Source organism: Nymphaea colorata, chromosome 11, assembly GCF_008831285.2.
Source record: "Nymphaea colorata isolate Beijing-Zhang1983 chromosome 11, ASM883128v2, whole genome shotgun sequence".
NCBI lineage: Eukaryota > Viridiplantae > Streptophyta > Magnoliopsida > Nymphaeales > Nymphaeaceae > Nymphaea > Nymphaea colorata.
In genome coordinates, this window is record NC_045148.1 from 4128214 (window position 1) to 4140628 (window position 12415).

Below are 12415 nucleotides of genomic sequence, written 5' to 3' on the forward strand. Positions count from 1 at the left end.
CGTCTTTCTTCATGTTGTTATATTATTTTCTTTTTGTCCCGTTCATTTTTTGTAATAATTCCAAAAACTGTTGTTCCACCCTCCCTCATTATCGCTTTCTCAAAAGTAAAAAATAAAATAAAATAAAATAAAAAACACCATTTCCTTTTTTTTCCTACCCATGAACAGTTTTTGTGCTGCTATAATAAAAAACATGAAGTTTTACCACTCACATGACCAAACAGCTAATTGAGGTGTTTTTTTGAGAGAAACAGGTTGTTTGTTATGTCCTTTTTTCACTTGTGATCAGGGGCGGAGGGAGTGGGGGGCCGCCTAGGCCGTGGCCGCACCTTAGTTAACTAAAAAAAATTACATTAAAATTTTTGAAAATCTTTAGTTGTGTAATGTATTTTTTGTATTTTGATTTAGTTTGGCCCCACTCGAATAAATTCGTTGGACCGTTTGGTCTTTCTCTTAAAAAAAAAAAAAAATCCTGGCTCCACCACGGTTTGATATATATAACACATGTATTCGTAACACATGTATCGTATAGTCAAATAGAGTGATGCTCGGTGATCTTCCACTATCACAGATAATACAGGGATATTAAGGCATAACAGTGAATGAGCGTTCCATTTTAACATCTCTTTTGTTAGTAGTTCTCATGTGCATTTATTATTCATTACTCACTGAATGGGTCAGGTCAAGCAATAAATACTAGTTATGAATGAGGGCCTTAGGGGAAGCAACCTGCCCTTTAAGTTGGTCCAATAGATTTCCTGCAGGCCGAGGCAGTTGGTCAGTGAGTCAGGGGCTTCTGCAGCCTGAAGAAGGGTCTTAGGGAAAATCCACGAAAAGTTGCTAATGGTAAAAAGGGAGGTTTGAATGTAAGGGTTGTTCTCATTTTACCCAAAGAATTTGAACGAGCTCCCCATAATCGTATTTCTCCCGAGATGAAAGAAAAGATGGGTGATCTGGTCCATCCATATATATACATGGACCAATTCGCCGGCTGCAGACGAGTTGGGCAAATCCGGTCCAAACATCTGGGGCCGACCCACTTGACTAGAGAGTAGATAGAGCTCTACAAGTCTAAATCAAGTTAGTTTGTTCCACCTAACGGGTGATTATAGCAAAGTCATTAGAACCGGTTTGAATCCGTCTTCATAGGCCGATTTGAAACGAATCGGTTATTTTCCGATTCGATTAAGTGGTCGACTCTAGGCTCGTGGAAAATCGAGCATCTTTTTCCATGAATCAATGCAATCGGAATGAGAATTGGCGAATTCAACTCGAATACAAAAACGAGGTTTCATGCATGCAATGTTTTTGAATAAAATTGATGGCGTTGTTTTACTGAAGGGGAGGGGCCGAAAAAAGAGACGTCATCATCTTCTAAGGTCGTTCCTTTTTTTTTAATTTTTTTTTACAAAATAATTTTTTAATAAGCACCTTCTTCTTCTTCTTCTTCTTCTTCTTTATGATTTTATGATATTTAGTTTACATTTATTTTTTAAAATTTTCCTATTTTAATCATTTAGTTTAGAGTTTCTTCTTTTTATCAGATTTTATGACATTTTGAATCTTTATTTAATTTTTTAAATTTATAATAATTTTAACCAATCCGATTCATTAAAGATTCCAGTTCCGATTCCATTTACAGATTCTTTGAATCATTTAGCTTTCCGATTCAATTCAGAAACTGGTTCTAATAAGATTGGTTTATACTGGAGCAAAAAATGGTTTACAATGTGATTGCTGAAACAGTGAAACGGCTCTTACGGAAATATGGAAAATGGATCGGACAGTGTTATATATAAGGCAGGTCTCTCGATTTCGATACATTGAGCCGATGGTTAAGGATATCATTAATAAATAACTCTGACTTAGATCGGATATCATACCGAACTGCAAACTTCTTTGAGAAAATTGGATATGCAAGAAAAAAAAAAAAGATTAAAGGTGAGATCAGATTTACGTTCTAATGTGAACATAGAAATCAGATATTTGAATTTGGATTTGTAAGCTTTTCTGTACTCGTATTAGAATCTAAATATATGAACATTCTAAAAAGTGAATACAATAAAGAATACATCCGATCCAATAGCATTCCTATTCATAGTGACGCTACAAAAGCGGGACAGCTGAGTTGATACAGTTTTGCAATAGAGCCACTGGGGTTCAATGGGTTAGGTCTGGACATCTGACATGACACATAAAACCCGAGCCAGAGCTTAGCCCAATTGAATTAAAAATTATATATATTTTAATATAAAAGAATATATAAATATAATTATACATAATAAAGTATTATAATTATATATATAAATCAATAATATATATTTAAAAAATATTATCAAGCCGAACTGGGCATATTGAGCCCACCCCATAACTGATCGGGCCAACTCGGTGCCCTTTTTTTCAGGCCTGAGCCAGGTCAGGTACTCGGTCTGAAGGTCAGACCTCGCACCGTACACACGTACGGATCCATCCATAGAGGACCAAAACCCATGTGTTTTTTGGTGTATTTGACTATGAATAATGTTTGTGGGTCTGGCCAAGAAAACCCACAGCCCGGCAACATAAACAATATCAGATCTGTAGACTTACTGGGTAAAGTAGGCCTGACCAGAAATGGGCGCCAGTCGGGTCAGACCTTCTCATTACACAGTCTCCGGTTCCGGCCAGAGGACGTCTTTCTAAAATCGCATAGCTGAACCCCAACTTCCACATCTAAACAATTTAGAGTTTTGTTCATATTCAGGGTTGAATTCAACTGTGAAGAACTATCGGTTGAATCCATGAGACATGCATGTGGAAAATTTGAAAAATATGACACTGAAAACTTTGAATCGGAGGTCTAACCTTGTAGTTTTGTTATACCAGTGTTTTAAAGAGTGTGTTTGATAGCCTCGGACATTAAATTCAAGATAATTTGATATCATTAAAAATTTCAGATTCATGGATTTAAAATCAGACCCCCTCCCCTCCGACCTCAAATACGAGATTTTGGTTATAAACTACGGATCTCTAATCCCCTTTTTCTTTTATAGTTAAATCCAGTATTTGTTTGTATCGTGGGTCGGTTTATCTGTGCGGAGGCAGAGCTGGCAGGGGCCTTCCCCCCTCTCCTCAGATTTTGAAAATTTAAAAAATTATATATATATTTTAAAATTTTAATTTAATGTATATAAAAAATTAGAAAATTATATTTTAGTTTCATTTAAAAATTTTGAAACTATAATTCAACTTCTACAACAAAAAAGTGCTTGATCTTTGACCAACTTCAGAGCTCACAAGGCTTGGTCATGGAGGCTTGCCTTCAATCCGGAAGAAATGTAAAACTGGAATAACTCTACCGAGACTAATTTGAATCTGAAATGGGAAAATCTGACCTATTGAGATTCCTGACTTGCTTTTAGTTGGCTCAAGATGACTTAGTGTTTGTGTAGTAGTGCTGCAACCGTTGAGAGTGGAAAGTGGGGTCCGGAAAAGCGGAACCAGAACAAGTCAAAATAAAGCAAAAAAAAAAGAGAGACATGATGTCCTTTTCTTAAAAAGCAAGAAGCAGGTAAGGTAAAGAGAACCAACAAGCTAATAAATCCCTTGCTTTTACTCGAACCCCAAAGACTTGGATTCCTTCTCCTTCTCCCTTATACCTTTCCTCAAGAAATACATCACCTTCCTCCCTCTCAATGGACAAAATACTACGCTTCCTTGTCCAAATTACCAAAACACCCATGATGGGTCGGGAGAGGCCAAGCTTCCCCATTCGGCCCCCACCCCTATTATTACCCTTTCTCCAAGGTTCATTAGGGTTGTTTTGTTTTGGAAACTCCGCACTTTCTTCAACTTGAGTGTCACATACGTACATGTAGGGAGTGAAAATGCTTGACTCGACTTGTTAAAGTTTGGGTCGTGAATGAGTTCGAGTTGAGTCAAGTTCAAGTTCATGAGTCGACTCATTCAAACAATCGAGTCGAGTTTGAGTTCATGAGTCCACTCATTCAAATAATCGAGTTGAGTTCGAGTTCGCTAAACTCGAACTGTTAAAACTATACTTGGCTCAAAAATGATGTGTAGGGGATTTTTTAAATATCCGACTCATGTTTTTTAATTTAAAATGTTAATTAATTATCTAAGTTTTTACAAAAGCTCAGTCAAAATTATTGAGTCTTAATCAAGTCGAGCTCGATTTATGACAAAGTAATAATTCATATATTCAAATGAGTTTACCGAGTCTTAATCGAATCAAACTCGACTTCAACACGTAGCTATTCTGAAACTTGAGGTCGATGTTTCTAATCGAGCCAAGCTCGAACTGACTGAACTGGGTGTGAACAACTATGTTACATCATGTGTGAGTACGAAATTTAAACCATTCAAGCTCTAAAATATTGAAGATAAAATGTCACCTCCTCTTAAATGATAGCGCTCCGGTCTTTTCAAGGACGCCGATTCAAAAGACGAGGGCAACTTAATGAGTTTAAATGCTTTTGGCTCCCCACAGCTAAACTAAACAAACGGCTCCATATTCAACGGCCTGGAGGTGCATCCCAAGTTTTAACAATCCTCCATTCAAAATTAACATACATCGCAGTAAAAGCGGTCTCATGCTCAGCGGCCTGCACTGTTTGGTCATGTCTGAGAGATTAAACGAACGATATTATTCAGTTGGTCTGATCCAGTAAGCAAAGTTAGTCCAGATACATCATGATGCATATTTGAATCTAAATCCGGATTTGTACCAAAACTAAAAGTTTTAATTAATTTCGTGTTTGAAACTAGGTTAGTGCGGTTCTCTTTTTAGCTAATCGCGTTTGTCTTTGACATTTTATAATAGAGATGTTAATACAACTGATTTAGATCTGATATCTGAACCACTTCAAAAAAAAAAATTGATATCCAATTAAGAAATCAGATCCGATTAAAAAATGACATATGATGCCATTCAGATTTAAATAACTATCCTATATCTAATATTTATAATGCGGTTCGAATTCGGCTTAAAATTCATATAAATCAAATTCCCATCATATTCAGATCATTGAATTCAAATTTGGATCTAAATTTATATATGTCAGATTTTTCTTCATTCATATTCGAATATATGAACATATGAAAAACATGATATGGATAAAAATTTCATATGCGATTAAAAAATCAGATCCGATTCAAAAAAGACATTTGATGACATTCAGATTTAAGTAAATATGGTATCTCTGGTATTCATAATGCGGTTTCGATTCGGTTCAAAAGTCATCCATATAAAGTTCCGATCAGATTGGAATTACTGGATTCAAATCTGCATTTAGATTTAGATATTACATAGTTTCTTCATTCGTATTCGGATATATGAACATACGAAAACATGATATGGTTAAGAGTGCAAGCGATTAGGATCGGATCGGTTGACATCCCAAATCACTTCCAAAAAGTCCGGTGAGGCAAGGAGAGAAGGGTATCTTTGGCATCCAATTCTAATTTTCCGTGCACCTTTCTCCTTGCTCCTTTCCCTGCTTTCAAGTTTCATTCGCGTGGCCGTAGAATCCATCGTAATCTTCTCTTATTCTAGTCCGATTTTCTCCCTCCGTGTACGGCATTTAACATTACAATATTGTGTTCTATTCCAGAGATAAAGCTCAGTCTCTCTATATATATTTATATTTATACACGTCTCGGGTGAGCTTCCACCTTCCGCGATCTCTCCTCGTGCAGAGTTACCTTGGGAAATGGCCGCTAGGCATGCGTTTGTGGCACTGTTGGCCTTAACTGCCTCACTCCTGCTTCCGGAATCCGGTCAAAAATGGTGGGTGACTGGGGTTTCCGGCGGCTCCGACCATCTGCCTCTGGGAGAATCGCACTTTCTCAAGACCTCGCTGGTTCGCCGGAAATTGATCGGAATCTCGCCTTCGTCGCAGTTACAGCAGGTGATGCTCTGGGACTTCTTCGCTTTCGTCTTCTCTTTCTTGACGGAAGTCTCGTGCCCTCAAGTACTACTGTTCTCCCACTCAAGCACGTTTAGTTTAAGAAAGAAGAAAAGCCTTAAGGCGCTTCGTGTCTCTGACAAAATATTCTCACAAATCTTGCAGAAGCCAGCGCGAGTTTTCCACGTAACTGCCTACGGCGCGGATTCGTCGGGGAAGACCGACAGCACCGATGCATTGATGAAGGCGATCGCCGACGCATTTCAGGCGGCGGATGCTCATGTTCTGATGCAGGGGATTCCCGATCTTGGTGGCTCGGAGATTCACCTTGACGGTGGTGTTTACCTGATAAGCCGGCCTCTCCGATTCCCGTCCTCCGGTGGTGGAAACCTGTTGGTAAGTCCTCTCCCGCTGCTTACGGTACTCGGACGGAATCGCTCGTCATCCGTCTTCTTCCTGGATTGGACGCGCTAATTTGGTGAATTAGTTTCCTTGACAGAAACAGAGGAAAATGTGTTTTCCATATATCAACCGCATTTCCTTTCTTTGTACTTTGATGAAACAAAATCATTCCGTGTTCTCTTCAAAACTGTTTTTGTAACTAAAGAATCTCCTCTCTTCCTCACACTGCCACCAAAAAAAAAAAAAGAAGAGGTCTCCTGTTACAGTTGCAATGGAGGAAGCGTTCACCAACCTTTTTACCGACTGCCAACTAATTCATTTTACCTTTATCTTTTTCTACTCCATAAAATAACTGAATGTATTCTTTGGAACAAACCGCTTTTCTTCTTTTCTGCTTCCTTTTTCCTCCACCCTTGACTTCAACCCTTCACCTTTCTTTAGTTTCTTAGTTAGTTCGCATGCAACTAATGAAAAGCTGCCTTACCATTCTGCAAGACTTGTAAAAGTAACGCCACCACTGTTTCTTCTTAACGGGGTTTAGGTTCATGGCGGATCGTTAAGAGCTTCAGATGATTTTCCCGCCGATGGTTACCTTATAGAGTTGCAGCCATCTTCTTCATCATATGCATTCGAAGACATCACGTTCAAGGACCTAATGCTGGACGCGAATTACAGAGGTGGTGGGATGTCAATTGTCAACTCGCTGAGGACTACAATCGACAATTGTTACGTTTCGCATTTCATGTCAGATGGCATCTTGGTTAAGGGAGGCCATGAGACCTACATACACAATTCCTTCCTCGGCCAGCATATTACGGCCGGCGGCGACCCGGGGGAGAAGAGCTTTTCCGGCACCGGCATCAACCTTATGGGCAATGACAATGCTGTGACGGACGTCGTCATCTTCTCGGCGCAGACCGGAATCCTCATCTCCGGCCAAGCTAACATCATCACAGGGGTTCACTGCTATAATAAAGCAACCGGCTGGGGTGGAACCGGAATTTACGTACAGTCTCCCGGTTTGTCCCAGACCCGAATCGTGGACTGTTATCTGGATTACACCGGCATCGTTGCCGAAGATCCGGTGCAGCTACATATCTCAAATTCTTTCTTTCTGGGCAACGCCTTCGTTCTACTCAAGTCTGTCGCTGGCGTCGTAAATGGGCTGAACATCGTCGACAACATGTTTTCCGGCGACGGAAAGGCACTGGACATAGTACAACTGGATCAGTCCAAGACCGCTTTCACTTCCATCGACCAAGTAGTGATAGACAGGAACAACGCCAGGGGCATGAACCTGAGGTCCACGGCCGCCAAGGGAGTGGCTAATGGGAACGGGACGAGCACCTGGACCGTCGATTTCTCGAGCGTCCTTCTGTTCCCGGATCTCATAAGGCATGTGCAGTACGCATTGTACACTCCTGGGGTGTTTCCGAACCACGCGCTGAGGAACGTTTCACGCAACTCGGTTACTGTGGGGGCTGATACGCCCGTGTCGGCCTCCGTGTTTGTCTCGGTCGATCAGAACACGTTGCCGATAGCGAGCTAGAGAAGGCAGATCTTGAACTGAAAGTTCAAACAGACGAATGGGCGCAAGTCATCGGCCGTTCATGTATAAATTACTTTAAGAGTGTGTGTTTGTTCAAATTTTCTACAGACAAAAAAAGTCGACGCCTGCAGAGAGGGGGAGGAGAAGGGAAGGTTGAAAAAGGCCCAAATGGGTGAAGACTTGATGTCAAAAGGTGCTTCTGTCATTCGGTGTCATCCCGACGATGCAAATTATTATAATCTTTTATTCAAATAACAAGAGGCGTTTGATTCATTAATTCAAAGTACTTTGTTCCTTATGTCAACTTCTGTTATTGTGGTACCTGTTTTTCAAAAATTCGGGTACTCGACGGAAAGATTTGGTGGCCATACGCAACATTTATTTGATTTCTTAACATAAGTGGAAGATGTATGCACCTGCAGTTGGTTGCGTGATTGGTTTTTCCTTGTTGCCTGGATTCACGACATGACTAACTAAAAGGGGGGTTTCAATTTTAAAATACATCGTAGACGACAAGAGGTTGACAACCTATATTCTATAAGAGAGCCTTGAATCTCCTCTATTTTCCTTGCTCTTGGAGTCTTAGGTTGTATCGAGACCAAGATGAGATACGGTATACCGGTTAACTATAGCGCTACAACCCACTATTTACAGTTTAAGAGAATAATACCCATAAAAATTGAACTGACGACATGCCTTTATAAAGGCCACCTATTCGACCAGCTATGTGATGCCCCTCAAAACATTTTAACATACACACTTGAGAGGGTGTTTGATAACATGAATTTTATGTTCATGGTGTTCCATAAGTACACACTCTCATGGAATATTGAGTTCGTATACATTCATGAAACATTGTATTCCAAATGTATTCCAAAGAATGTAGTGTTCCTGCTACTAGAATGCCCTCTAACTAGTAAATGCTCAAGTTTTGGTGGTATGGTAGAAGCATACTAGCTGGATTGGGATTTCTTTCATTGATGGTTTGTTCCTTATGTAATACAGGCTGATGAAAGAATGAAATCAAAATTTATCTTCCTTCCAAACCTTGAAGGTGATTTTTACATCTCAAATCATAATTAATGTTCGGTACGCTGAAGATATGAATCGGAATCATTAAAACTTTTGTCATTTTTAACACATTCTTTTCTTAATGGCATGTAAACCCTTCGCTTTTTGCATGGTGGATCGTTCTGCTCAACTAATCGAAGGGTTATAGGTGGCCAAACGGGCAAGCAAGAGTACCTGTGGCTTCGTAAGAATTTGTTGGACGTTTGTTCTTGAGCTACGTTCCTTTTTCTTCTACTTTATTACTTTTCAAACTTTAATATAAGCATTGGCTTCGTAGGAAGTAGGTATGAAGCGGTTAGCTAACCGTTCGATTTTGACATTCAAGCCTTAAATTAAGTGGCCTGTCCTTCGAAGGGCTGGTGGCCATTAGAAGAAAATTATGCAATGTCATAGATCAGGTGATCACATGAAAATGACAAAGAGGTTAGGTGGCTCCAAATTTTATCACCTACTCCACTAAGACTTGGTTCACCAATCTAGAGCTAGACCTATACGAGTGAGTGGTCTATTCAGAGACATCCAATAAATTGGAACGATACAGAGAAGATTAGCATGACCCACATGACACATACAAATCGAGAAATGGTCTATATGAGTGAGTGAATTGCTGACTTCAAACGATGCTTTATGAATGCGTTACCTAATGAGAATCATTCATGGAAAGAGTATTTCGTTTTGTACATGTTTAATGGAGATGTCAATTGGGTTGGATTATTTTTCCTTTCTATTGTTTTAATGGTTAGAGGATTCCTAAGAGGGCATTTGATGGCTACAGGACACACGCAGAACAAAACATGCATGTGCTGTCTAGCTGATTTTTCAAACGCTATGAGTGACTCTGTAGTACAGGATGGACACAACGGGCGGGTGGACAAGAAGTATAAATTGTCATCTGTTCCATCCTGTTTCGAGCTAACCCTTGGAACAGACAAAACACGCCTCCCTCCCACCCCCGACCTTGAGCCCCCGACCCCGTTCTCTTTCTCTCTTCTCCTCCGTCTCCATCCCCGAGTTGCCTTTCTCCTCTGTCTCCGCCCCCCGAGCTGCCCTAGCCCTTCTTTTTCTCTCCTTCTCCTCCGTCCTCCGAGCTACCTGAGCCCTTTCTCTTTCTCTCCTTCCCCTCCGTCTCTGGGGGAGGGCGCTTGCCGGATGAAGTTTCTCACGAATGAGGATTCTCGGCACACTTTTCAGAGAAGAGGATTTTTGGTGGATTTCTCTCTTTCTCTCATCCAAGCCAACATTCAGAGAATGACCGGCCATGGAGTTCAGTCGGCCAGTGTTTGGGTTTGCTATTTGAGGTGGGTCTCTCTCTCTCTCTCGGCTTAATTCGTTCCTTGGTCTACATAGGCGATAGAGTTAGCAGCATCCTTCGGGTTGTTAGTGGAAGGTGGTTAGGGTTCCACTAGGTTTTGGTTTTTTCAGATTTTCTTTCAATGTTCAATTTTCTTGATCGGAATCGCCACTTGATCAAGCTCAACAGGCCAGATTGTGAAATTTGTGTCCCTGCTGACCTGAGCGTTCTAACTGCTCCTTACTCTCTTATTTAAAGAGCCTTGTAACATACTTCGTGTGTGATGCTGCTATACAGCCCCTGCATTCTCTTTAATAAAGTTTCATTCTCATTCGGGTGTGATTCTTTGTCTTGGTGCCCCTTTGTGAGAGTCGCTTGCTGCTATGTTACCAGTTTAGTTTGATTGCCTTGGTGCACTCAACTGCTGGTAAACAGGCTTCAGTAAGCATGATTTGTGAAACAAAACTTGCCACAATACATGTACATAGAATGTGAATTTAACTCAAACATATGTAGCATTCTCTTGTCAATATATAACAAACTCAAAGTTGAGTCAAGGTAGCTCAGGATACAAACCAGGTTTGTTTCTTATCTTTTCTGAATGTGATCGTGGTGGCTGTTGAGATTTCCTTCTTTAAGAACTATAATTGCTCGGGCTTTAGTTGTCCAAACCCCTTGGTTTAGACACTTATGTGCTTTGTGTCTTTTGATTTTTCATATTTAGGGGCAGCAAGAATTTGCAATTGTAAATTTGTACTTCTAATGTTTGGGGAAGGGCATTAGTAGTTCTATTTCCAAGGCCTCTTGCCAGGTTAATGATGGTCTTGGTCATGACTTTTATTTTCAACCATACTCCATGTAGGTGATTTCCTTGGAAAAGCAAGCCTACTGACGAAATTTGCATGTATCTGCGCTCTTCATGTTGCAGCCAAAAATTTGTTGTCTTCTTTTCTCCACTTTTGTTGTGTCTCTTGTTTTCTTCTTCTTCACTAGTGTAGGCGCAACTTGGTCGTTCACGTGGCAGTATTTGAGCATCTCATTTCTATCGTCTAAGTGTATGTACACTGCTTGCGTTTACTTTTCTTATTCTCTCATTTTATCTCTCCTTTAATTATTTCTCTGCTTCACTCCTCGCACAATTTAATTATTTCCTCGTAAGTCTCATATTTAATAAAACACTTTCTCTTCTCTCCTTCTTTTATCTATATTTCACCTTCTAATATTAAATTAATATGAAAATGCTCAATTTTTATGGTTCGCAGGAAGCAAATACATCCCAAATCATTTTTACAGGATGAACGGAAATGATGAGTAGACTCTTGAGAAGGAACGGAAATGATGAGTAGACTCTTGATGGCCATTGTACAGTACTATTATAGAAAGAAAGAGTATAGAAATGGGGAGACCTCTATTGACAGTATAGGGAAGTAGAGAAGGTTGTTTACATTTATGCATGTAATAATGAAGAATAAAGATTCATGGACAATATAATTGTTTTTGTATAAATAGCAAAAATTATTTTTTTCATGAGTTGTTGATCTCTTTCTCTCTCTCTCTCTCTCTCTCTCTCTCTCTCTATATATATATATATATATATATATATATATATATATATATAGAGAGAGAGAGAGAGAGAGAGAGAGAGAGAGAGAGAGAGAGAGAGAGAGAGAGAGAACTGTTGCTTTATCTTGGCTATTCAAACATTTCTTTTGAGTATTCTTATGATGGAACAAGAGACTTCAAAAACAAACATTGGACATGATGAACAAGACAGACAATACAGATAGAGATAAAACAAATGCTGGACTTAAGGAACATAGCATTCATTCCTAAAATTGTCAAACAATGGACAATAGTGTGATATACAAGACGTCCTGTCTGTTATATCTTATGGTACAACTATCAAATGACCTTTTAGAGGCTTTTCATAAATTATAGGTCATTAAATGTGGTGATTGTTGTAGACAAGCACCCATGCCAATTATTGACGAGCTGTTTGATAAGTTGATTGGGACATCCAATTACTCCAAGTTTGATTTACCTGTAGGCTATCACCAAGTTAGAATAGCCGAAGACGACGTGTCCAAGACAGCTTTTGAGATACGCAATGTTCATTATGAGGTTTTGGTCATACTATTTACCAATGCACCGACAACATTCCAACGGTGCAAGAATGATACTTTTCTTCAATATTCA

At 39.7% G+C, this 12415-nt stretch overlaps 1 protein-coding gene, 1 long non-coding RNA gene and 1 pseudogene across 3 annotated transcripts; all 3 read left to right on the plus strand.

Moving 5' to 3' along the window:
* The first annotated feature begins 5621 nt into the window (after window positions 1–5621).
* Window positions 5622–8134, plus strand: LOC116263941 (polygalacturonase QRT3-like). Of its 2 annotated transcripts, none has more exons than XM_031643776.2 (3): window positions 5622–5972; window positions 6072–6302; window positions 6850–8134. In XM_031643776.2, exons 1-3 carry the CDS (start codon window positions 5712–5714, stop codon window positions 7855–7857), a joined length of 1500 nt encoding a protein of 499 aa, XP_031499636.1. In that variant the 5' UTR covers window positions 5622–5711; the 3' UTR covers window positions 7858–8134. The 2 variants fall into 2 exon arrangements, with proteins under 2 accessions (XP_031499636.1, XP_031499637.1); XM_031643777.2 differs by having other exon boundaries at window positions 5628–5909.
* A 1297-nt stretch (window positions 8135–9431) lies between these two features.
* Window positions 9432–9525, plus strand: LOC116265088 (U6 spliceosomal RNA; annotated as a pseudogene).
* A 359-nt stretch (window positions 9526–9884) lies between these two features.
* LOC126410563 (uncharacterized) lies at window positions 9885–11725 on the plus strand. Its single transcript, XR_007574786.1, has 2 exons — window positions 9885–10226; window positions 11482–11725. It is a non-coding gene; the product is annotated as an uncharacterized LOC126410563 (long non-coding RNA).
* Window positions 11726–12415: the final 690 nt, after the last annotated feature.